Source organism: Hyperolius riggenbachi, chromosome 5, assembly GCF_040937935.1.
Source record: "Hyperolius riggenbachi isolate aHypRig1 chromosome 5, aHypRig1.pri, whole genome shotgun sequence".
Classification (NCBI taxonomy): domain Eukaryota; kingdom Metazoa; phylum Chordata; class Amphibia; order Anura; family Hyperoliidae; genus Hyperolius; species Hyperolius riggenbachi.
The window spans coordinates 405,260,660-405,287,849 of NC_090650.1; the positions used below are offsets into that span (position 1 = coordinate 405,260,660).

At 46.0% G+C, this 27,190-nt stretch overlaps 1 protein-coding gene across 1 annotated transcript in view; it reads right to left on the reverse strand.

Moving 5' to 3' along the window:
- The window catches only part of CSMD3 (CUB and Sushi multiple domains 3), a 1,539,978-nt gene that overhangs the window by 1,010,603 nt on the left and 502,185 nt on the right, over nucleotides 1–27,190 (reverse strand). Inside the window, exon 5 of the mRNA XM_068237930.1 lies at nucleotides 9,079–9,286. Within this exon, the coding sequence (XP_068094031.1) occupies nucleotides 9,079–9,286 (208 nt within the window). The remainder of the gene's footprint in view (nucleotides 1–9,078; nucleotides 9,287–27,190) is intronic.

The window sequence follows — 27,190 nt, forward strand, 5'->3', positions numbered from 1 at the left end:
CTGTTCTGTGTCTGCTGGGAATAGTGGTACACCGCTCGCTCAGCCACACTATATAGCATTCTGTTTACTGTTCTGTGTCTGCTGGGAATAGTAGTACACCGCTCACCCGCCACTGTATAGCATTGTGCTCTGTGTCGCTGCTGGGAATAGTGGTACACCGCTCACCCGTCACTGTATAGCATTGTGCTCTGTGTCGCTGCTGGGAATAGTGGTACTGTATAGCATTTCTGTACTGCCACTGTACTGCTGCCAGTCAGCGTGTACTGTAAGGATAAGTGAAATGAGGAAGAAATCCGGTGAAAGAGGGAGGGGCAAGGGAAGAGGTGTTTCCCCTGACGGTTCACGTACAGGCCACAGGGGAGCACCCAAGAAAACCCACTCAATACCGCCCATGTTGTCCTGGACAACAACCCTCACAAATCCAAAAGAACAGGACCAGATAATTACTTGGATGACCTCTCAAGCGTCCAGCAGTGGGTTAAGCAGCACCAGCACATCACGCACGAGGTCCGAGTCCTCAGCCAGTTACAAGGAGCCAGTGGGCACAAAGCTGACACAACCGGCAGCGACACCACGCACACAACTGCCAGATAACCAGTCCGATGAATTACCTCAGGACACAATGGGGTATTCGCAGGAGCTATTCCCAGCCCAACAAACTTCCACCTTTCAAAGGTCAATGGAGGAACAGCCAGAAATGTTGTGCCTGGATTCACAACCGTTAACTGTGGGAAATGCACCGCGCACTGAAATACAAGGCGAGTCCGAGGAGGACTCGGAAACCCAAATCCCAGAGCAATTTGGGCAGGAGGGGTTGCAATTGCAGGAGGTCGGCCGACAAGATCTGGAAGACGACGTTGGAGTGTGCTGCGCAGAGGTTGTTGTGGGGAGCTCTACTCCACGGCGGCGGCCCACAATGACATATGACGAGTTTGAGGAGATGGAAGAGGAGGGTATGGACAATGTGGACAGAGACCCAGATTTTGTTTGTGAACGAGAACATCGCCGTCGTAGCAGCAGCACAGATGAGTCTGTTGAAGAACCCACTGCTGCACGAGTTCGCCTTGTGCCACAAGGTAGGCGGCGCGCAATTTCAGGCACCACAAGCGTGGAAGTTCAAGTGAGAGGCAAAAGAGGAGCAAACAGAAATCGCCAGCAAGGAGGCAGGTGCTCCAAAGTCTGGGCTTTCTTTGAAGACTGCACTGAGGATGTTACCATGGCGATTTGCAAGGTGTGCAAGACCCGCCTGAGCAGGGGGAAAAGTATTAACAACCTCACCACCACCAGCATGAGCCGTCACATGCTATCCAAACATCCCACTCTGTGGGCAAACGCGTCAGGACAGGGTACCAGCAACAACACTGCCTCCCTTGGGTTCACCAGACTCACCACCAGACCCGCCTCAGCAGCAGCAGTAGCCCAGCCATTGCGTGGTTCACAACATTCACAAACATCAGACGACGCTGACACTGTCACTTTCCGGAGTATTGCTCTTGAGGTCTCCCAGTGTTCATCAAACACAACAACCAACAGCCCTTCCGTGTGCAGCGCTACGGTTCAGTTGTCTGTGTCGGAGATGTTTGAGCGCAAGAGGAAATTGCCAGCAAATGACCCCCGGGCCGTGGCAGTAACAGCCAGCAAAGCCAAGCTTCTGGCCTGCGAAATGCTGCCATATCGATTGGTGGAGACAAACAGCTTCAAGGGCATGATGTCAGTGGCCATCCCACGTTACGTGGTTCCCAGCCGCTACCACTTTGCGCGCTCTGCAGTGCCTGAGTTGCATGAGCACGTGGTCAGCAAAATAACCCGAAGCTTGAAGAATGCCGTTGCCTGCAAGGTTCACCTCACCACTGACACCTGGACGAGTAAATCTCCCTTACCGCGCACTGGGTGAACCTTGTGGAGCCTGGCAGCGATTCCTCACCTGCTACGGCACGGGTGTTGCCCACGCCACAAACAGCTGCACCGCCGTCCCTCCCACTGGATAACAACAGCAGCAGCTACCTCTCTGACTCCTTCTCCTCCAACGCATCTCAAAGCTGTACCTCATCCGGAAACGCTAACCCAGCAGCAGTAGGATCGTGGAAGCAGTGCAGCACAGCTGTTGGCATGCGTCAGCAAGCGTTGCTGAAGCTAATCTGCCTTGGGGATAAGCAGCACACAGGGGAGGAAATTTGGAGGGGAATAAAGGAACAGACGGATTTGTGGCTGGCACCGCTGGACCTGAAACCGGGCATGGTTGTGTGTGATAATGGGAGTAATCTCATTCGCGCTTTAAGGTTGGCTAAGCTGACACACATCCCTTGCCTGGCGCACGTGATGAACCTAGTAGTTCAGCGGTTCCTGAGGACATACCCAGGCGTGGCCGATCTTCTGTTGAAGGTGCGTCGAGTGGCCAAACATTGTAGAAATTCCAGTACTGCTTCGGGGGCACTCGCCAAGATGCAGGAGCGCTTCAATCTCCCCCACCATCGCTTGCTGTGTGATGTCCCTACGCGCTGGAATTCTACGCTGCACATGCTAGCCCGCTTTTGCGAGCAGAAGAGTGCAGTGGTCCAGTACATGACGGCGCAGTACCGAGGCGCATCCGGCCAGCTGCCAAGCTTCTGTGGATCCGATTGGGCCAACATGTTGGACCTCTGCCAAGTCCTCCAAAATTTTGAGCAATCCACGTTGCTTGTGAGCAGTGACAACTCTTCAGTCAGCATTACCATACCACTGCTGTGTTTACTGAAGAGGTCGATGTTAAAAATCAAGGAAACAGCTGTCATGATGCAACTGGGGGAATCTGAAGGAGAAAACGATCAGCGTGATGGTACCAACATCAGGCCATCCGCCTCAGGGAACGCTGGCCCCAGCAGCTATGACGAAGAAGAGGAGGAGGAACAGCTGGAGTTGGAGCAGGAATTTCATGCCACCACTGACGAGGGCCAGAGCGGTGCACGTTGGACTTCCACAATTCAACGCGAATGGTCAGCAGAAGCAGACCAGGAGGAAGGTGACGACTATGATGCATCACAACAACTATCACAACGCTCACAAGAGGATGATGAGGATTCTGGTAGGACTCTGGCACACATGGCTCAATTCATGCTAGACTGCATTGAACGTGACCCATGCATTGTGCGCATTCTGGACAACACCAATTACTGGGTTTATACCCTTCTGGATCCACGGTACAAACACAATGTTCCAAAACTGCTTGAAGAAAGAGTCAGACAGGTCAAAATGGAAGAATACCAGCAGGCCCTTGTGGAGACTTTAGAGAGGAGATTGACATCCTCCCCCTCCTCTAGCCAGTTGTACGCAGACAGACTGACTTCCGCAAACCCAGGATGACCAGGAGGGCAGCAAACAACGCAAGCCGCAGCTAGTACCCAAAAGGGAACGGTATCGGCAGTGTCCTTGGAGTGGGAAAATTTTCTGACACCCATGCAGCAGCAGCCCACTGAACAGCAAGCGTGCAGATCCACCTCCAACACCGATCGCCTGGAGAAGATGGTCAAGGACTACATGTCAGATGACGTAGCTGTGTCGAACAATCCATCTGCACCCTTCAACTATTGGGTATCGAAGCTAGACACCTGGCACGAACTGGCAATGTACGCAATAGAGGTGCTGGCTTGCCCGGCAGCCAGCGTTATGTCGGAAAGCTGTTTCAGTGCTGCCGGAGGCATCGTCACAGATCGGCGTATCCGCCTCTCTACAGAAAATGCAGACCGTCTGACTCAAATTAAAATGAATCAATCCTGGATTGGAAATGACTACGCAACACTCCAGGACCCCAACCAAGTAACATGACCAATGAACATCTGGGATGGTGTAGCGTTTCCGGTCCCTGTTTATTGAACCTCTCATCTGTATTACATTTATGACTGCATGGCGGCAAAAAGCATTGCTGCTATATCCGCACGCTTTTTGTCCTCATGCAAGGCCTGGGTTGTTGTGTCTCAAAAACCGTGGCCTTCTCCTCCTGCGCCTGCTCCTGTTCCATCACGTCTGCTGCTGCTGGGTTAGCGTTGCCGCGTGGTCCCTGTTTATTGAACCACTTATCTTTATTACATTTATGACTGCATGGCGGTACAAAGCATGCTATCCGCACGCTTCTTGCCCTCATGCAAGGCCTGGGTTGTTGTGTCTCACAAAGCGTGGCCTTCTCCTCCTGCGCCTCCTCCTGTTCCATCACGTCTGCTGCTGCTGGGTTAGCGTTGCCGCGTGGTCCCTGTTTATTGAACCACTTATCTTTATTACATTTATGACTGCATGGCGGTACAAAGCATGCTATCCGCACGCTTCTTGCCCTCATGCAAGGCCTGGGTTGTTGTGTCTCACAAAGCGTGGCCTTCTCCTCCTGCGCCTCCTCCTGTTCCATCACGTCTGCTGCTGCTGGGTTAGCGTTGCCGCGTGGTCCCTGTTTATTGAACCACTTATCTTTATTACATTTATGACTGCATGGCGGTACAAAGCATGCTATCCGCACGCTTCTTGCCCTCATGCAAGGCCTGGGTTGTTGTGTCTCACAAAGCGTGGCCTTCTCCTCCTGCGCCTCCTCCTGTTCCATCACGTCTGCTGCTGCTGGGTTAGCGTTGCCGCGTGGTCCCTGTTTATTGAACCACTTATCTTTATTACATTTATGACTGCATGGCGGTACAAAGCATGCTATCCGCACGCTTCTTGCCCTCATGCAAGGCCTGGGTTGTTGTGTCTCACAAAGCGTGGCCTTCTCCTCCTGCGCCTCCTCCTGTTCCATCACGTGTGCTGCTGCTGCTGGGTTAGCGTTGCCGCGTGGTCCCTGTTTATTGAACCACTTATCTTTATTACATTTATGACTGCATGGCGGTACAAAGCCTGCTATCCGCACGCTTCTTGCCCTCATGCAAGGCCTGGGTTGTTGTGTCTCACAAAGCGTGGCCTTCTCCTCCTGCGCCTCCTCCTGTTCCATCACGTCTGCTGCTGCTGGGTTAGCGTTGCCGCGTGGTCCCTGTTTATTGAACCACTTATCTTTATTACATTTATGACTGCATGGCGGTAAAAAGCATGCTATCCGCACGCTTTTTGTCCTCATGCAAGGCCTGGGTTGTTGTGTCTCACAAAGCGTGGCCTTCTCCTCCTGCGCCTCCTCCTGTTCCATCACGTGTGCTGCTGCTGCTGGGTTAGCGTTGCCGGTCCCTGTTTATGGAACCTCTTATCTTTATTACATTTATGACTGCATGGCGGTACAAAGCATGCTATCCGCACGCTTTTTGTCCTCATGCAAGGCCGGGGTTGTTGTGTCTCACAAAGCGTGGCCTTCTCCTCCTGCGCCTCCTCCTGTTCCATCACGTGTGCTGCTGCTGGGTTAGCGTTACCGGTCCCTTTTCCTGGAACCTCTTATATGTATTACATTTATGACTGCATGCCGACAAAAAACATGTTACCTGTGCAAAGAAAACAGACATTTCCCGCATTTAAAAGACAGTTTTCCCTTTGAAACTTTAAAATCGATTTTCTCAAAAACTATAAGCTCTTTTTGCTAATTTTTTTTTCCCTCTTGTACCCACTCCCAATGTGCACATACCCTGTAAATTTGGGGTATGTAGCATGTAAGGAGGCTTTACAAACCACAAAAGTTCGGGTCCCCATTGACTTCCATTATGTTCGGAGTTCGGGTCGAACACCCGAACATCGCGGCCATGTTCGGCCTGTTCGGCCCGAACCCGAACATCTAGATGTTCGCCCAACACTAGTTGCCAGGGCCAGTTCTAGACTTTTTGTTGCCTGAGGAAAACTAATGAGGATACGCTCCACTCCCGATTTGGAATTATTTCACAGCACCTGACAATTTAGTCTGCTTCATTTAATGTTCTCAGTCAGCAAGGGCGCATATGCAACAACTTGAGACATGACATGCTGCAGCTCAACACAATAACACACTGGCTGGCTGGCTGGCTGCGAGTCTGTGACAAACAAACAGCTAACCCTCAGCCAGTCAGCCACATCCTCCCTTCTGCTGTGCAAGTCAAGTGATACACTGCTGCCCTCCTGCCTCCCTCCTTCTCACTCACTGTCAGACTGCTCACACAGCACAACAAGCTGCTTTTCCCCAATGACCTCGTCACCTCGCTCTCCTCTCATTCATTGAAGTCAGCTTTTCTGCATCCATTCTGCATCCAATTTGCGTGTAGTAGAAACAGGCCCTAAGCGATAGCGTTTTGCAGTGAGTTCCAGGCCTGAGAGTAGAAGCCAACAAGATATTTTCTTATCAGGGTCTAGGACTAATTCTATTTAGTTACTGTCTAGTTATTCACTCAATATCCAGGTCACCCTCCCAACAAGGCTTGGTTTATTATTTTCCTCCCCTAGACCCTAGACCAGCTTTTTTTGTGGCTTCCCTTTCATGTGCAGCAACCTTTCTCCTATTCTATGTTCAGTCTATGGGCTCGATTCACAAAGCGGTGATAACCCAGTTATCACGCCTAAAAGACTTTAGGCATGATAACCATTGCACCACGCTGGTGAAAAGCCCCTTATCACACCTAAACTAAGTTTAGGCATGATAAGTTTAGGCGTGATAAGTTTAGATAAGTTTAGATCGCGCGCAAAGTCCTGCGCGCAAAGCAGCGCCATTAAACTCTATGCGACGTTTCACACGCACCAGACTTTGCTAGCGCAAAACTTTTGATCAGCTGTGCACTGCAGTGCTAACCCAGTTGGTGCTATAGTTATCACGCCTAAACTTATCAAGCCTAAACTTATCACGCCTAAACTTATCACACCTAAACTTATCACACCTGAGTTTAGGCGTGATAAGGGGCTTTTCACCAGCATGCTAACTGTTAGCACCGCTTTGTGAATCAAGCCTTATGTCCTGCCTGCACTTTCCCTTTCAGCCTAGTCTTATGATGCACCACATGCAGGTAATAAAACTCACAATTCTATTGGGAGATCTTTACACATATATAATCACTTTTTAGAAGAACACAACAACAAAAACAAATTGTACCTCTCACATTGTACCTGAAGTATGTTTTTCTAATCATAATACAAATCTTTATTACCATCATAAATCTTCACATAAATAGCCATTTACGTTAAGAAAAAAATCAATTAAACACCATGTTTAAGGAACTCTCCGTAGCTCATTACCCTCCTACTGTGAAACATACAGTAATATATCACACAAGCATCACATTCATATAATAGATCTGGGATCAGACTCCATGGTTGTGAAGGGTAGACTTTATAACTTTGTTGATAAAGGTGTCAGTTCCAGTGTTTCTTGCAAATTTTCAGGTCAATTTTGCATCAAAAATGCTATTTTCGTTTTCGAGAAAATATTTGCAAAAATACATTGTCGTTTTGCAATATGGTCACAGAAAACAAATGTTACTTTCTGAAGTGAAAACTTTACAAAAAAATGTGAAAAAATGTATTTTTAACAAAAAAATTTGTGAAAAGTGAGAAAAGTGGGTTTTAGCGCAAAAAAATTATTACAAACTTACAAAACTTACAAAAAAATGATTTTCAGTGGCATTTTCATTCGAAAGTCAAATTTTACATTATTTTCGACTCGAGTGAAAAGTAATGTGAAAAGAATATCAACATTTTTGCTCATCACTGGTCAGTTCCTCTGCTGCTTAAAGTGAACCAGAGATGAAGCACCCTCATGTATTTTACCATATATATCAGTGGGAACATTAGAGAAAACACCTACCCTGCTCTCTGTTTCATTCCTCACTGCTCAGCCTGCTTGTTACCAGCCCTGATTGAGCATTCAGTCTGGCTTTGCTCAGGAATCATTATAGCCGAGTCCGTCTTCTCTGATGACTTTTCAAGCCCAAGCCTGCCCCCTTCTGGCTCTGCTATAATGACTCAGCTATAATGATTTCCGAGCAAAGCCAGACTGAATGCTCAGTCTGGGATTTTATCAGGGCTGATAAAACGCAACGCATACGATCGCACGCCATCTGTGCCGCTACCCGCTGCGCTGCTGATCCCATCCATTGACAGTGATGGGTCAGCTCTGCGCTTGCGGGCAAAATGCAGGCAGCAGTACGCAAGCACATCACAGCGCAGCTGTCTATGCCCTTCTGCCATTCTTGCGAGTCACAACATCATACGCACTCCCAAATGCGCACAGAAGCGCGTATGATGTGAACGAGGCCTTGCTGCTCAAAGCACAGAAATGCATGCAGCACTACATTTTTGTAACGCAGCTCAGAGCAGAGCATAGATGTGAACGAGGCTCATTTAATCACATGGGAGAATCAATACCTTGCAGAACACACAGGGCAATGCGCTGTGAAAAGCGCACAGAAACGGCCCTGATGTGAATGGGGCCTAAATCTGAGTGGCTGTTTGTAATTGTTTTGTTCTCAACAGCTCTTGCTTCCTGTGTAAGCTAAAACAGGACACAGGAGCAGTGTTGCTTGCAAATTTTCGCCCAAGTCATTTTCGCATCGAAAATCCCATTTTTGAATTCGGCGAATTTTCGCGAAAATCTTCAGAAATATTTGTGTTTTCGACCAGCATCGAAAATTTAAGGAACTTTGCTGTATGCGGACGCTTATGCCTTTATGCGGAAAAATGTCGGCAATAATCCGCAAGAAACGGCATTGTATGCGAACGCTTGTGCCCTTATGTGGAAAAATGTCCGCAATAATCCGCAAGAAACGTCAATGTATGCGGACGCTTATGCCTTTATGCGGAAAAATGTCAGCAATAATCTGCTAATACATGCGTATAGACATAGTTACCGCACGCGTAGTTGACTTCGCAATGCATACGTCAACTACATGTAGCGGGCAAAGCTTTGCATAGCAGTACGACTACGCGGAAATACGTACGCGATGAGCTACGAATTTATTGCGAAAATAACGGGCATTAGGCAAAAATTAACATGAAAATATTCGATCAAAAATTTACCTGTTGAAACAAAATTAGGCGAAAATTTGGCGAAAATAATTTTTGCATTTTCGCTCATCGCTGCACAGGAGTAAACAATGATCACATGACCCGGACCACACAAAGAATTTCTGCAGAGTAATCGACTACCTCCAAATTCCCATTAACACTCATAGATGTAACTGGTTTTCTTACCATACTTTTTGCGGCTCTGATCCTTCTACTTCTAAGTAATCATATTTATCCTCAGTCTGAAAATCCGTAAAAACAAGTGATATGGTGTCTCCGGGCTCTGTGACAATTGTCCATGTGCAGTCAGCGTTGTTGTGGTACTCGTTGGGAAATCCAGGACTGGAGATAATTCCGTTGGTCCCACGGACGGTTCCTCCACAGGCGTCTTCAGCTGTACAAACATAAATAAGGGAATATTTTAAAAGATTGTCCAAATTATTAGAAAGGTAGTTTCTTTAAAAGTGGACCTAAACTCAGAACTTCACCTCTGCTCTAAAAAATAAGCAACAGCGTAATAACCTTTCAAGAAAAAACATTTGTTACATTTTACAGAAATCCTGCAATGAATCTGCAGTGTGTCTACTTCCTGCTTTCATGGAAGCAGACCAACGGTTAACATCCTGTGTTTACATACTACCAGTGTCTGCTGAGGACTGCCAAATGTCTGTGCTGGCGTAGCTGAGAGATCAAATTACACTTGTGATGAGGGAAATTAGTCTCTTCTCCCTAAAACACACACAAGGTGCATTTCTCCATGTTTAGCTTCCCATGCAAGAGTTCAGGCCCACTGTAATTCAGACAGGCTAGGTGCACACATAACATAACATTCTTAAAGCGGAATATAACCCTGCATTTCAACTTTGCTCTAAACCAATATTTACAGCATATTATATGCAACCAGCATTTTTTTTTTACTAGACCAGCATTGGAAGGGTTAAACACAGAGGTTTAAAGTTCCTGGAGAGATATGCAGAAGTTCAGATAGATACATTTAACTAAATAGAATGTAACAAGTGATAAATGTTACACACTCTTTGGCTGTCCTCCAGCTCCTTCTCTGTCAGAGAGAGTGAGTCACATTCCACACTTAGATACATTTATGTAAACAAAATGTATCTATGTAAGCTTTGGATTCGTCTGCAGTTCTCTCCAGGAACTTTAAAGCTCTGTGTAACCCTTCTAATGCTAATCTAGTAAAAAAAAAATGCTGGTTGCATATAATATACTGTAAATAATGTTTTAGAGCAAAGTTGAAATGCAGGGTTATATTCCGCTTTAATGTTATACACCTCTTATATAGACAAATCTTGAACTATTGCACTTTTTATTTATTTGTTACCTGCAAATACATAAAACAAATAAAACTTGTGTACCTGTAAACTAGACACAAACGTCCCTACAGATAACTTTTTCCCCTTTATTTGCTCACTAATTACTTAATTAGGTGTCAATCTAACAATATGTCCTGTAGTGACAATGATATCAGTTAGCTTCATTAAAGTAACCCTAAGCCAAAGCACGAGATCAAAATCAGCTATACTGTATACCTTAAAAGAGGGAAGCCTCAGGATCCTATTAAGGTTTCCCTCGCTGATGTAAAGCCCCCCGTTGCTGAGCGAGCCCCCCCCCCCCTCTACATCAGAGCCACACCGCTCTTCCTCTTGAAGCAGGGTCTCGCAGTAGCCGCCTGAGCCCACCCGCGCATGTACAGTACCATGGAGCCTGCAGGGCGGCTATTGAGTGGCCACACTGGAGGAAGAAGAGCTGCGTATTGTCGCTAATCTTCTGGGGAGCCACGCTCAGCGACGGGTGACAGCACAGCAGGGAGGGAAGCCTCAATAGGACCCTGAAGCTTCCCTCTCTTTAGGTAAGCATCTGATTTTGTAAACGAGCTTTGACTCAGCTACTCTTTAACCTTTTGCAGACTGACGCAAGTAAATCCTAGGCTGATGCGGCGTAGGATTTACGCCACCCTCCATTTCCGCTCCCGACGCAATCGTACGCACCTGAGAGGGGATATTAAACGGTCATACGACAGCTGACATCTCCCCTCACTGATCAGGAGTCATGGCGTATGGCTCCTGGTTACGTGATCACTACAATCGCAGGTGGATCGTAGTGATCCCTGTAACTGATGCGGCAGTAGGGGGGGGGGGGAGAGAATCCACTCACCTTCCTGCCATTCCCCTGGCGATCGGCACTCCCCTCCGCTCTGGCTGGCATCCCCGCTTGCTCTGACGTGAGTGCCGAGTCCCGGCTTTATGACGTCATCAAGCCGCGACCTGGAACTTAGTGTTAGTACGAGCGGGGATGCTGGCGAGAGTGGAGGGGTCCACAGCGGCTCATTGCTGGAACCTGGGAGGTAAGTAAATGCTGCTGGCTACAGGGGGGACATCTGGCTACAGGAGGGACACCAAACCCAGCTACCAAAAGTGGGGATCCAGCTGCTTGACCCCCCCACAAACTCCCCTCCCCCCGCATGCAAAATCACCTGGTCCTTAAGGGGGTTAGGCAGCTCATTAACCAGTTCAGCCTTCAGTCATTTTCACTTTATGCATCCGAGCAATGTTCACCTCCCGTTCATTAGCCTATAACTTTATCACTACTTATCACAATGAACTGATCTATATCTTGTTTTTTCTGCCACCAATTAGGCTTTCTTTGAGGGGTACATTTTGCTAAGAGCTACCTTACTGTAAATGCATTTTAACAGTAAGAATAAGAAAAAAAATGAAAAAAATCATTATTTGTCCGTTTTCGGCCATTATAGTTTTAAAATAAAACATGCCTCCATAATTAAAACCCACATATTGTATTTGCCCATATGTCACGGTTATTTCACCATTTAAATTATGTCCCTCCCTATCACAATGTATCGCGACAATATTTTATTTGGAAATAAAAGAGCATTTTTTCCGTTTTGCATCCATCACTATTTACAAGCTTATAAAAAAAAAATAGAGAGAAATATTTCATCTTTACATAGATATTTAAAAAGTTTAGACCCTTAGGTAAATATTTATGTGTTTTTTTTTTTAATAGTAATGTTTTTGTTTTTTTTATTAAACATTTTATGTGGGCATTTTTGGGAGGGTGGAATATAAATAGTGCATTATTTGGGGAAATATTTGTGTATTGCAATGTATTTTTACTGTTACTTGTAGTTTTACTTTTTGGCCACAAGATGGCAATCTTGAGTTTGTTTACCGTACGTCACTCTAAGCGTACAATGTACGCTTAGAGGGACAGAGCTTCAGAAAAAGCGTAGCTTCCGAGAGAAGCTGTCGCTTTTTCAGCGGGGGAAAAGAATCAGTGATCGGGCACCATAGCCCGATACATTGATTCCTGGGCTACAGAGTGCGCGTGCACGCGCGCGATCGGCCACGGGAGCGCGCGGATGCGCACGTGGCCTCCTGGACGTAGGTACTATGTCCAGGAGGCATAAATGGTTAAAGGGACACTTAAGTCAAACAAAAAAAATGAGTTTTACTCACCTAGGGCTTCCAATAGCCCCCTGCAGCTGTCCGGTGCCCTCGCTGTCTCCCTCCGATCCTCCTGGCCCCGCCAGCAGCCACTTCCTGTTTCGGTGACAGGAGCTGACAGGCTGGGGATGCGAGTGATTCTTCGCGTTCCCAGACACATTAGCACCCTCTATGCTGCTATATGGTATATGATATATGCTATAGCAGCATAGATGGCACTATTGTGGCCAGGAACGCGAAGAATTACTCGCGTCCCCAGCCTGTCAGTGAAACAGGAAGTGGCTGCCGGCGGGGCCAGGAGGATCGGAGGGAGATGGCGAGGGCCCTGGACAGCTGCAGCGGGCTATTGGAAGCCCCAGGTGAGTAAAACTCTTTTTTTTTTTACTTAAGTGTCCCTTTAAGGTGTTAATATGCATTGTAACAACATCAGAGCAGTCTTATAGTGTTTCATATTCATTTTTTTTACGGTGTTTAATGCATTAGGGCAAAAAAAATGAGTGTAATCCCACTTTACATGTATTTTATTTCTGTATCAGCCATTTGCCAGCACACATTCAGCTCGGTGGGTACAGACTGTCACAAACAAAGCATTTTAAAGTAATGTAACCAAAACCTACTTCTTGGGGGATCTGGGTCTCAAGTTAAAATGCTCCCAGCATAAAACACAGCATTGTGCTCAGTGCAATCCTAAAAGCATTTTGCTCGATAAATGCTGCAGAAGCCCTCCCATCAAACAATGATAACAAAAAGGAGAGCATAAAAACTATAATTACATCTCCATGCATTTCAGTCCACTCTGCGCCTCCATGTATAGTCAAACACAGCTTGAATAGAGTTATCTAGAGCAGAGAATCTCAACACTTCACAGGATGTAACTCTTTGTGTAAGATGGCGTTTGCAAAGTGTCCCCATTATGAACATCTCTAATAGCCCTTGATACATGTATACAGAGCCGGGACAAGGTCCTCCAGCACCCAAGGCTGAGACACCAAAGTGCGCCCCTCCATCCCTCCCACCCAGCCGTCACACACTGATTGCTGTTAGACTAAGAGGCGCCCAAGGGCCCCCAACACCTTAATCTAGTTATCTGGCTTGCAGTCACTGCCATGTATCCCCTTTTCTTATATCTCTCTGCTTCAAACACAATAGGGGAATTATAGCTGAGTGAATTGTGCGCCCCCTCCTACACTGCGCCCTGAGGCTGGAGCCTCTATCGCCTCTCTCGGCCCGGCCCTGCATGTATAGTAGAGTCAGGGTCGGTTATAGCCTTTTTGCTGCCTGAGGCAAACGCTTGGAGAAGCACCCCCCCCCCCCCTTCATCTGGAGACAAACAAACTGCTCACCCTCAGCCACTCTATTCCTCCTCAGTCAAGACAGCAGTGCCACCTCCTCCCTTCTGCTGTGCAAGTCAAATAAAACTGCTGGCCTGCCTCCCCCCTCCTCACTCACTGTCAGACTCCTCACACAGCACAACAAGCTGCTTTTCCTCAATGATGACCTCTTCACCTCACTCTCCTCTCGCTTCTCCTCCCGCTATGACTGCATTGCTGTTATTGTAAATACACAGTACAAACATGCTACCCCTGTAATCTCTGCGCCTGATGCAAATGTTTCACCTTGCTTCATGAGAGAGCTGGCCCTGAGTAGAGTCTCGGTTATCTGGCACCGACAGGGATTGGCTGATGCTGGATCAGGCCCCTCAACCGTCCCGAATCCTGTGGGACTGTCCCGATTTGGGGGGGCCCTCCCCTCCCGCTATCCGAGCTGCTCCCCTTGTGTCTGACAAGATCTCTCTTCAGTAGGGGGAACCGCTAACTACTTAATACTGACGTTCTTCTAGCTACCTAGTACTGGAGGCACCAGTAGCTACCTATGGTGGGCAAGGGACGTAAGGGAGAAGTGACAGCTGGGCCAGCCAACATAATTTGGTGCAGTTTGGTGGAGAGTTTTAGGTTCATGGAGGGAGAAGTCTGGGGTGCCAGGACATCTGTGCCTATAGGCTCCTGTGATGTAAATCCGGGCCTGCCGACAACAATTTGTGTTGGATGGTTGAGATTGCTGGTTCGTTGAGTTCCGGATAAGTGGGATTCTACTGTCTATATAGAACATATATTTTTAGGAGTTTTCAGTAATTACGCAGGAATGCTATCCAAACATACTCTCAAGCTTTTTAATTAACTTTAAAAAACAACACTTTTTTATGATTTATTTATGATTTATCTTTTTTTTTCATCTTAAAACTTGTAATGGATTGACTAACTATTTCAAGTTCTCCCCAGACCCATCTGAAGTGCCCCCTGGGGTATGCCTACCACATGTCGAGGCTCCAGGATGAAGGAGAAAGAGCAATTTGGGCAATGGAGTATGTTAAATAAAAGTGATGAATTTGTGTACTCATAAAGTGAAGAGGGGTGCTGGGGAAGGGAGACAGATGTGCTGAGAAGCAGCAGGCAAGATGAGATTTGTGTGATGAGAAAGCTGGATAGAGAGAGGTGGTTAAAGAGGCCCTGTAGTGGCATATAGTTGAATGCAGTAAATTATTCAGGATACCCACTTTTACATTAAATATCCTGATTTCAGCATCAGAAACACTTCCTTTATCAATATATCACTGTATATTGGTATGTAGCTTTGCCCTCCCACTGAGGCTTAGCCTGTGCAACAGTTTAATATGTGGATTCCCCCTCCCAAGCATTCTGGGAGACCAGTGATCTTTTCTACTGGCTTTAGAACTCTCAGCAAACTAACACTCCTCAGAGATCACCTACCAGTACTAAACATGTCACCAGAATTTCTGATTGTGAATCTAGGAGAGGAAAGACTTTACAATGGAAAAAAAATTGACCAAATAATTTAAAAATTAATATTATAAAAAAATGCATTCAGTTTGTTAGTTTGGCTACAGTTCCACTTTAATTGCACTAATGCTGCCCCTTTCAGTATATACTGTATGATGGTATCACTACAATGAAGGAAGTTGTGTGCTGTAGTATACTGCCCATTATTTATTAATCTACATTGCATAGTGTGAATTGGCCCCTACAAAAAGTTCAATGGCTGCAGATAAATTCTGAGAGGCCTCACCTCCAATGAAAATTTACAAAAAAAAAGTGACACTTAAAGCAGCAGGGTTACAGATTGCCCAGCAAGCTCATGGTGAACCAGAGCTCCTAGGAGTGAACCTTAAAGCAGCAGGGAAAGTCATACTATCCCAGGAAAAAAACAACACATATAAGTAGATAAATACTTGTTCTACTAACATAACAGATGTATTGCACTGTCCATATTTTGATTTCAGTGAATATTATATGGTAAATAAAGAGAAAACTGTTCCAGACATTTTACATTTTTACTTCTTCTGACTGAAGCCAATCCTGATGTCATTTCCTCCCTTAGGGCCCGTTTCCACTACTTGAGGTGCAGTGCGATTACCGCAGTGCACCGCACGCAAACTACATACAGTGTCAATTGATGGAATTGTTTCCATTGATGCAAATTTCCGGTCGCGATGGATAGCATGCTACAGTTTTCCGCAATTCACATCCAGGTCCCATAGGGATTGTATCGAGCCGCATTGCGGTGCGACCAGAGGTGCCTGTGGTTGTATGTGGTGTGATGAATGCACCACACAACGGCAATGCGTCCTGTGGAAATGGGCCGCATTACTCTTTTTTTCCTCCTAGAAACTGCACTGTCATATCTAGCTTGCTTTGTAAACACATGTGAGCACAGCGTAGATCATATTTCCACAGATTTTTCCTTCTCAGCCTCGTGTCACACTGAACTGCCCTCAGCTAATCAGTGAGGAGCAGGAATGTGGGAGGGGAGATGACAAGCTTCTTTGTCATCGGCAATGTACCAAATAGAGCCAGGCTGACTGAGATAAGATTCATTTCAGCAGAAACATTTATGAGTATATTGGAATGCTTGCAATGCAGGCTCAGGTTGCAGGTTGCACAATAAACACAGAACAATGGGTAAATGGAATTTTATTTTGTGGCTGATAATCTCACTTTAAGAGGTAATTTAATGTGTATCTTCAGGTGTAGAAATGATACTGTAAGGGCAGCATTTAAGTTATAGATTCCCACTCAACGTGGCAAAAAGATACTGTAGTTACCTCTCTGATATGAACCTGAGTCGCAGATGGATCTATAGCTTCCACAGGCTGCATACAGATTTCCAATAGATTTTAGCAGGCAGAAAAGCCAAGCCTGTTCAGCTCTGTGCTAGTGTGCAGGTGCGAACCATCTGTGCCTGCAGGGGTCTCAGCGCTTGAACTGTGAGGAGGAGGGCAACGGGGAAGCCTCTGGATTTACTAGAGGCTTCCTTCTACCTTGGTAAGTACCCATTTGCGGCAATTTTTTTCTACGAGTTTATTTTGAAACAATGTATATTGCCTTGCCATCCTGTTGATCCTCTGCTTGTGCCTTATGTGGGAGAGGCTGCTCAAGGGCCGGGCCGAGGCAGAGGCGAGAGAGGCTGCAGTCCCAGGGCGCAGTGTAGGAGGGGGCACACAACTCACTCCCCTATCGTGTTTGAAGCAGAGAGAAATAAGAGAATGGGAAACATGGCAGTGACTGCAAACCAGATAAATAGAGATTAAGGTGTTGGGGGCCCTGTAGCACCTCTTAGTCTAATAGTAATCAGTGTGTGACGGCTGGGGTGGGAGGGATGGAGGGGCGCACTTTGGTGTCTCAGCCTTGGGTGCTGGAGGACCTTGTCCTGGCTCTGGGCTGCTCACCTCCCCTAATGTCCTCTTCCTCCTTCCTGCTGATGTGGAGATGCCACTGTTGTTCTCCCTTCCCCACTCCCTCTGTCTGATGCACATGTATGCATGCAGGTGCAGGCAGCGGCACTCACCATTTTTCCCCATTGGAACCGAAAACTATAATTCCCAGCATGCACCTCGCCAGCTGCTCTCTGCACTTCCTCCAGCAGCAGTTTCGCTCAGGTCTGCCAGCTGTGCACTGGAAGTGGCGGACTTCCGTGCGTTAGCTGCATAAAGCGGGTCAGTGCCGGGAGTAGGAGGGCTGACGGTGGCTGCTGAATCTGAACTCTAATCCCCACATCATGTCACTAACAGTCCTTAGGGTCTTACACTCTAATCACAATCTCATGTCATCCTTAGTGACGGTGATTAGAGTGTAAGATCCTAAGTACTGTTAGTGACATGACATAGGGATTAGAGTTCTGACTATTTTTACTTGGGGCGTGGCCTGAATTGAGGGGCGGAATTTAGGGCACAAGAAAGTCTGTTCCTACAGGCTCTGGAGTTGTAAATCTGTGCCTGAGCTGCATGCTTGTTTCTTGTGTTATGCTAGGTACACACATTACGTTTTTTTTGGTCGATTCTGCTGTTCAATCGATTTTTGATTCGTTTTTCTCTCATCTCTTTCTCTCATCTTTTCTTCTCAATTTCCATTCACTTTTATGAGAAATCGAGCGGTAAAAAGATTGAAAGTAATATCGGACATGATGGAAATCATCAATGGAACGCATCTATCGAACAAAAAAACATAACGTATGTGCCTAGCATAAGATTCAGACACTACTGCAGCCAAATTGATCAGCAGGAGAGCCAGGCAACCAGTATGGTTTAAAAGTAAATACCTAGGTGAATTTATTTGAAGTGAATACATTTAGGATCTTCTACGTAGATAGAGCCACCAGCTCTGCCACTGAGTGGTGCACAGGATATGAAAATGTTGTGTTCCAAGGAGCTGGACAGCGAATAGACGAGAGTCCCGCTGTGAAATAGAAATGATGATCCTGCTGAAGCGGGCTCAGCAACATTACAATTTATCTTTTCATTAAATAAAGTAATAGTTGCCTCTTTGATTCGGATGACCTTGGTCATGAAATAATCTATTTTAAGCCTCCCGACAAGTGAAATAATTAAAAGCCAAACGTGGTAATGGTCTCCTTAGTCAGCCGGGATGTCCTGTTACATAGTTACAGATTGTTATTGCTCTGGAGATTGGCGGCATTTATCAGCGTCCGCTGGCCGGGAAAACAAAGCGTCATCTGTTTTATCAAGAGAAGCCATTCCAATTGAAATTGAAATTCAATTGGTTTTTCTCCTTTGATACGTGTGCTACAAGCTCCAGCCTTGGACTTACAAGTCCTGGATTTTGATAAGCGGAGGCCTCGATGTTGCCCTTAACAAACACCCTCATTGTGCAGTGATTCCTCCTCCATACATTTATTCAGCAATGTCACTCGTTAAAGGACAAGGCCGGTGTTTGGGCAAGTGGCCTTCACACCACGAAGAGTCTTGCGAGGTTCGATGTCTAAGGTCTGCTGTTTGTAGGAAATCAAGCCTCTGTCCTTCAGTAAATGGCATTCATAAGTGGCATTTCATTTTTATCTGCAGTATCCTTTTCTTTTGTGCATGTTCCTTAGCAGTACAAGTTCTTTTCAACAAGAATTTGATTGAATTAGCAGGTAAAAGAAACAAACAAATTCAAAGGGACCGTCATATTGGTAAGTACTCAAGGGAAGCTACAACAGTTCCAAACCCAGAGCAAAATGCACAGTGTTCGTAGGAATAGTAACAAAATAGCGGGTGGTACAGAACACAGATTGGCAGAAAGTAAACACAGAAATCAGGCCTCTTTTCCACGGGCAGTTGATAGGCAGTGAGGTGCCTCTCAAACTCTCTCAAATGCTTGCTGCTACCTGGTAACTGCTTTCTGCTGCCTGGTAACTGCTTGCTGAGCACACAGCTCAATTGCATGTGGAAAAGAGGCCTTAGGCCTGTTGTACATGGACTGTTGAGCTGTGTGCTCAGCAAGCAGTTAACAGGCAGCAGTGAGCAGTTGCCAGGCAGCAGTAAGTTTTTATCAGGCAGCAGTGAGCAGTTGTGAGAGTTTGAGAGGCATTTTACTGCCTAGAAAAGAGGCCTTAACGAGTCAATTTTCAAGCTGTATCAATTTGCATTCGATATTTGATTAATGTTGCATCAACTCAGAACTATTTGCATCTCATTGACCTTCCCTACCAACAACTCATGGTCATTGAGATCAAAATTAGTTTGTGCAGTTGTGTAAAGAGGAATGATCAAAAATTACTCCCAACCGTTGTGCACATTTGATCTGTAACTATTGGACATGTTTGGTTGTTATTGCTACCAAAGGAGGTTCAGCCAGTTAGTAAATCCAAGGGTTCACATACCTTTTCCACCTGCACTGTGAATGTTTATGTGGTGTGTTCAATACAAACATGGAAACATTTCATTATTTGTGTGGTATTAGTTTGAGCAGACTGTGAAAATACTATAATCCACCCTACCTCCCAAGCCCGCTGTCTAGGCGTTACTCTGGACTCTGAACTTTCCTTTACCGCCCACATCCAAGGTATTGCCAGATCCTGCAACTTCCACCTCCGCAACATCTCCAAGATCTGCTCCTACCTGTCCCCTGACACCACTAAACTCCTTATCCACGCCCTTGTCATCTCCCGCCTAGACTACTGCAATTCTCTTTTATCTGGCCTCCCCTCTAACCGTACTGATCCACCTAAATTGGTAATGAATGCGGCAGCCAGACTGATACATTCTTCTCACCGCAGCGCCTCTACAACTCCGCTCTGTAAAGCACTACACTGGCTCCCCATCAGCTTTAGGATCAATTTCAAAATCCTGTGCTTTGCCTACAAATCAGTGCACAAGACCTGCCCAACCTACATCTCTGATCTGGTCCACAGGCACATACCAGCCCGCCCCCTCCGATCCTCCAATGACCTGCGCCTAGTCGCACCACGCATAACTCAGTCACACGCACGATTGGAGGACTTCACCAGGGCCGCCCCTACTCTCTGGAACTCTCTCCCACCAGCCATCAGACTCGCCCCCACCTTTAATTCCTTCAAACAAGCTCTCAAGACTCACCTCTTCACGCTCGCATACCCCCCTACACCAGCACCATAATATGTTCTGTTAGACCCCCTCTCAAAAGACGCACCTATTGTCTCCACCCCACCCTTTAGATTGTAAGCCTCCGGCAGGGCCCTCCTCCCTAACGTATCCAGCTTGATTATGCAATCTTACTCGCAACCACCCCTCTTGTAGACTCGAACAGTCTCTATTTTGACCTATGATACTGTATTGTTATCAAATCATTTGCATGATCTTGTTTTGTTGTGAGTTTCCGTATGTTCTACCTGTATGTTAACCCATTTATCTATTGTGCAGCGCTGCGTAAGATGTTGGCGCTTTATAAATACAATAAATAATAATAATAATAATGTGATTGTCTATTGTTGTGACTTAGGCCACATACACACATCAGACCATAGTCTTTTGAAAATGAAAGATCACAGACCAATCTTACCACCCTTCATGTAGTATGAGAGCCATACTCTACACAGTCTTTTCTATGGAGCTGAACTCCACATCAGAAAAAAATCTTTGCAAGATGCTGCACACACAGATGCTGTACAGACACAAAAGATCAGTATCTGCAAAAGATCTGTTCCTGCCAAAAATCCATTCCTGCAAATTGCAATGATAGTCTATGAGATCTGCATATCATCATACACACATGATTTAACTGACATTCATCTGCAGATCAGATCCACCAGGATGGATTTTCAGATCTGCAGATGATTGCTTGATCTGCAGATGAATGTCAGTTAAATCATGTGTGTATGATGATCTGCAGATCTCATAGACTATCATTGCAATTTGCAGGAATGGATTTTTGGCAGGAACAGATCTTTTGCAGATACTGATCTTTTGTGTCTGTACAGCATCTGTGTGTGCAGCATTTTGCAAAGATTTTTTTCTGATGTGGAGTTCAGCTCCATAGAAAAGACTGTGTAGAGTATGGCTCTCGTACTACATGAAGGGTGGTAAGATTGGTCTGTGATCTTTCATTTTCCAAAGACCATAGTCTGATGTGTGTATGAGCCTTTAAGGTGCATACACACATCAGACTATAGTCTTTGGAAAATGAAAGATCACAGACCAATCTTACCACCCTCCATGTAGTATGAGAGCCATACTCTACACAGGCTTTTCTATGGAGCTGAACTCCACATCAGAAAAAAAATCTTTGCAAGATGCTGCACACACAGATGCTATACAGACACAAAAGATCAGTATCTGCAAAAGATCTGTTCCTGCCAAAAATCCATTCCTGCAAATTGCAATGATAGTCTATGAGATCTGCAGATCATCATACACACATGATTTAACTGACATTCATCTGCAGATCAGATCCACCAGGATGGATTTTCAGATCTGCAGATGACTGCTTGATCTGCAGATTAATGTCAGTTAAATCATGTGTGTATGATGATCTGCAGATCTCATAGACTATCATTGCAATTTGCAGGAATGGATTTTTGGCAGGAACAGATCTTTTGCAGATACTGATCGTTTGTGTCTGTACAGCATCTGTGTGTGCAGCATCTTGCAAAGATTTTTTTTCTGATGGGGAGTTCAGCTCCATAGAAAAGAGTGTGAAGGTATGGCTCTCATACTACATGAAGGGTGGTAAGATTGGTCTGTGATCTTTCATTTTCCAAAGACTATAGTCTGATGTGTGTATAAGCCTTTAGATGAAGATCAGATCCCATTTTATGACCAATTTGTGGCAAAATCCATATAACGCCAAAAGGTTCACATACTTTTTATTGCTACTGTATATTGTGTAGTGTACGTATCGTATTGTACAATTTTTTTTTTAAATATTTATTCAGTGTAAGAAATGCAATCAATTTTTCTGGCTGATTATTACATTTCAAAAATATGACCAATGTACCACACACACCCTATACAATAAAACCTAACTCTCCCTGCGTCATCCACTTTCCCTGCCTGTCCGTCCGAAGCTTTTTTGTACTGCGCATGTGCGCAGTACAGAAAGCCGTTGGGACAGGAGGTGAGGCCAGTGAGCAGGGCGGCCTTATGCGCGCAGGCGGGTGCGCGAGCATTGACTGGCGGTGGTAATTTCTCTACCTAGAGCCCGTTTTTAAACGGGCTTAGGTAGACTAGTGTTCAATATTTCCCCAATTATAATAAATATGATTAGACACTGTGTGAAAATTGCTGTAGTGTATATATTAACCTCCTTGCCGGTTATCCCGAACTCAGTTCGGGGTAACCTGCGCAGGAGGATTTCTCAGGCCCCGCTGGGCCGATTTGCATAATTTTTTTTTTGTTACAAGCAGCTAGCACTTTGCTAGCTGCTTGTAACTTCCGATCGCCGTCGCTACCCGCCGATCCGCCGCAATCCGCCGCACCGAGTCGCTCCCCCCCGCCCCAGACCCCTGCGCTGCCTGGCCAATCAGTGCCAGGCAGCGTTGAGGGGCGGATCGGGATTCCCTATGACGTCCCGACGTCCATGACGTCGGTGACGTCATCCTGCCTCGTCGCCATGGCGACCGGGGAAGCCCTGCAGGAAATCCCATTCTGAACGGGATTTTCTGCTTACTCTGATCGCCAAAGGCGATCGGAGTGGGTGGGGGGATGCCGCCGCTCAGCGGCTATCATGTAGCGAGCCCTAGGCTCGCTACATGAATTGAAAAAAAAAAAAAACCTCCTGCGCTGCCTCCTTGCCGGAGGAATTGAACCGGCAAGGAGGTTAATAAATTGACAACACACACCATACAATCAATAGAAACATTTAAGAAAAATTTCCAGCATTCCAGATCGATAAAAATCAAAAAAACGGGAAATCCAATGCGATTTTTCAGTCAAATGAAAAAAAAAAAAAAAACTGGGGAGATCCGATTATATTAATCAAATTGCCAGAAAATCAGATCATTTTATTGTGTGTGTGGCCACTTTAAGGGCCCTTTTCCACTAGAGCGATTGTGATTGCTGAATCGCAAAATCGCAAATCGCTAGTGATTTTTAAATTGCTAGAGTTGTTACTTTATCATATAAATCACGAGAAGTATTTTCCACTACAGTGATTCGATTTGGAAATCGCTAATCGCAAATCGCAATCGCTTGCTGGAGCGATTTTTACAATGATAATGCAATGCAAATGAAAATCACAAATCGCAATCGCATAACAGAATTAATGAAAAATCGCAATCGCAATCGCTGGCGTTTGTGATTTGTGATTGCGATTGCTAGTGGAAAAGGGCCCTAAAGGAGAACTGTAGTGAGAGGTATATGGAGGCTGCCATTTTCATTTAACCAATACCAGTTGCCTGGTTATCCTGCTAAGCCTCTGCCTCTAATACTTTCAGCTGTAGCCCCTGAACAAGCATGCAGCAGATCAGGTGTTTCTGACAATTTTGACAGATATGACAAGACTAGCTGCATTGCTTGTTTCTGGTGTAATTCAGACACTTCTTCAGCCAAATACATACCTGGGGCTTCCCGCAGCTGCAGAAACCCTAATCGCTCCCACGCCGCGGTCCTCAGCTTCCTCCGTTCGCCGGTGCGGGTCCCGTCACTTCAGCCCGACTGGCCAGTCGATCGTAGCTGAAGTGCGCTCCTTGCGTACCTCTCCAGCGGCTGCTGTAGAGATACGCAAACAGCGCACTTCACTGGCGTAGGCTGACCACGCCCCCTGGAAGGTCGGGACCCGCACCAGCGAACGGAGGAAGCTGAGGACCTCGTCGTGGGAGCGATTAGGGTTTCTGCAGCTGCGGGAAGCCCCAGGTATGTATAAATAACTTTTAATTATTCCTCTGGTTTCCTTTAAGGCCAATTAACTAAACTGTTTGTTTTTGGGATGTACTAGGAAACCATAGAACACCCACACAGTCACAGAGAGAACATACAAACTCAGTACAGATAGTGCCCTGGCTGGGATTCAAACTGGGAACCCAGCGCTGTAAGGCAAGAGTGCTAACCACTACGCCACCATGCTGCCCGTAGGAATAAAATTGTTTATTACCAAGGTAATAATCTGCCTTAGATTTGACGTACTGATATGCTGGTGCCTTATGTATTAAAAATAATATATATGAATAGGATACCACTATTTCTATTGTACAAGCAGTCATCCTGTAAATGATTACATTTACATCTCTGCGGTATCTGAAGAGTTGGCTAAGTTTGAGCCGATATCAACACGCAGGCAGCATTGTCGGCTCTCGGAATCATTAGCCCCCGTCGGGTCTCGGCCCTCTTCACCACCTCTCCAGGCTCTCTGGCTATAATGATATCTCTCTGTACAGCGTTTACTTCCTAACAGCCTGCAGATTTCTGCTCTATGGCCTTTTGTATTGGCAGCTTCCTGACTGGGAACAAAACAACAGAGAAGCTTTATTCTCACTTTACATATCATCACAAGACCGGTGACAGCTAAAATCTCTGAAACAAGCTGCTCACAGTCCTATTATAATGATATCCTTACAGCAGCAGCAGCCCACACAGGTACCCAATCAGTATGTAAAACACAGCAACACATGCATTTTTCATGTAAATAACTTTATCTTAAAGGGGCACTATAGCGAAAACTAGGCTACTGGCACACATATGAAATCGGCACCGGTAGACTTGAGCGCAGGATACAGCCGGTATATGGCTGATCCTGCAGGAATATGGCTGATCCTGCTCCTGCCGGTATATGGCTGATCCTGCTCCTGCACAAGTCTGGGCCATGTTAATTACTATTCCCCCTCCGGGCCACCATGGATAGTGGGGGAATGATATAATTCGGCTTACAGCGATTGCTGGAGGCCGAATTATTGTGTTTTTTAAGCAACTTCGGCTCCGTCTTCTGATGGAGCCAACGTTACTCACTGAGCACGCTATAGAAGTAATCTCCCTTATAGTCTATGGTGGCACCAGCTGCGCCCAAATCGTCCTGTGCTGAAAAGGACTGCTCCAAGGCTACTGGTATAAAACATTGTACAGAGCATATGCAGAGATTCTGCCCATCCTCCTTTGCTGTAGTGATCAGGGGCATAACAATAGACCCTGCAAGGGATGCAGCCGCAGGGGGCCCAGAAGCCACAGGGGGCCCCCTGGGGGAAGAAATGTATTTTCTCTGTCCCGAGAGACTGACAACTAAGGGCACAGAGAGAAAACAAATTCTGCTCTCTGCACAATTGTTCTAATGACTGCATCTGCTCAGCCACTGATAAGGGATCATACAAAGTTTTGTAGAGAGTCCCTATTCAGTGTGCAGCAGGTTCTTGTGTGCAGCGCTGTTCCACCCCCAACCCCTCTACCCCTCTCCAAGTGCTGTGTACTGTAGTGATGCTGGAGGAGTCTGCAGAGCCATTTCTGCTCCATCAGAGATGGACAGAGTGAGTGTAATAAACTGAGGGTGGGAGCACACTTATCTGTCGGCTTTCTGTATGCCTTTTCTGCACACCAAGGGCTTGATTCACTAAACTGTGATAACTCATATCACGACCGTTTCATGTGCATTTTCGCCTTTGCGCGCGATGGCAAATTATTGCGCGTGATAATTTGCGATTGCACGCGATAATGTTTTTGGTATGTTGAAAGAAACCAGTGTGTCTGAAGGAAACCCACACAGTCTTTGATAAGGTGTGTTAACTTTGATAAGGTGTGATATATTTGATAAGGTGTGATATCTTTGATAATGTGTGATATCTTTGATAAGGTGTGACATTTTTGATAAGGTGTGATATCTTTGATAATGTGTGATATCTTTGATAAGGTGTGATACCTTTGATAAGGCGTGCTATATTTGATAAGGTGTGATAACTTTGATAAGGTGTGACATTTTTGATAAGGTGTGATATCTTTGATAAGATGTGATATTTGAGTTATCACGGTTTAGTGAATCAAGCCTGAGGTGTGAACCAGCTCTATGCGATGTGATGGCAGGATTACATTATAAGCTCCTCCGGCACATTTGGTGAGTGACAGGCAGCTCAGAGATCACTGTAAGTGCCTGTTCATGGCTCCTTTATCCCCCATGTGCCAGATATGGCTGTTGGTAGCCGCCCACCCCTATGTGAAAACTCTGGGAAGCAGGACGACTGTGGGCCGGCACTGGCTGCTAATGTGTGCAGAGTGCAGCACAACCAGCGTCGGGAATAGCCAGTTCAGGGTGCTCACTCATCTACTGCAAATATTCTTAACTGCTTCTGCCGTTCTGCTGCCCACAGTCCGCCCCTTGATTTCCTGGTGGCCTAGGCCATGGCCTTTGTGGCCTTCCCTGAAATCTGGAAATGCTTGTAAGCCATTTCAGTGCCCCGTCTGCCACTCATGAGCACCATTCGGGGGCAATTTAATTTCAGACTAATGGCAACGGCTGGAACACCAGCCGTTGCCATTAGCGCCGAGCATGACCAGCGTCAGCCTGGTGCATTACAGCAGCTGAGAGGCGGTGAATTCACCACCTGGCAGCTGCTCGTCTGAAAGAGACCAATTTCTTTGTGAACTGCACAGAACGTTCCCAGCCCCTGGAGCCTGATCAAGTAGGCCTTTATATGTTTGAAGCAATATTCAATAAATGCAGTGTTTTGCCTTAAAGAGGAACTCCAGTGAAAATAATGTATTAAAAAAGTGCTTCATTTTTACAGTAATTATGTATATATGATTTAGTCAGTGTTTGCTCATTGTAAAATCTTTCCTCTCCCTGATTTAAGGTACCTATACACTACATCGATTTCCCACCAGTATACAGCAGATTCGATCACTGTGATCAAATCTGCTGTGAAATCGTTAATGCAAATGTTGACCGATCAACGGATTTTTAAAAAAATCGATCGATTCAGTGGATTTGTCCAGGTGGAAAATTTTGCTCGATTGCCGGCGGGTCGGGAGCACGTCGTTAGCAGCGTTCAATTCAGCGACGACCGATGCAGCAATACATCACCTGTCCCCGGGTCCGTGCTGTCCCTTTCTCCGGCTCGTCTTCTTC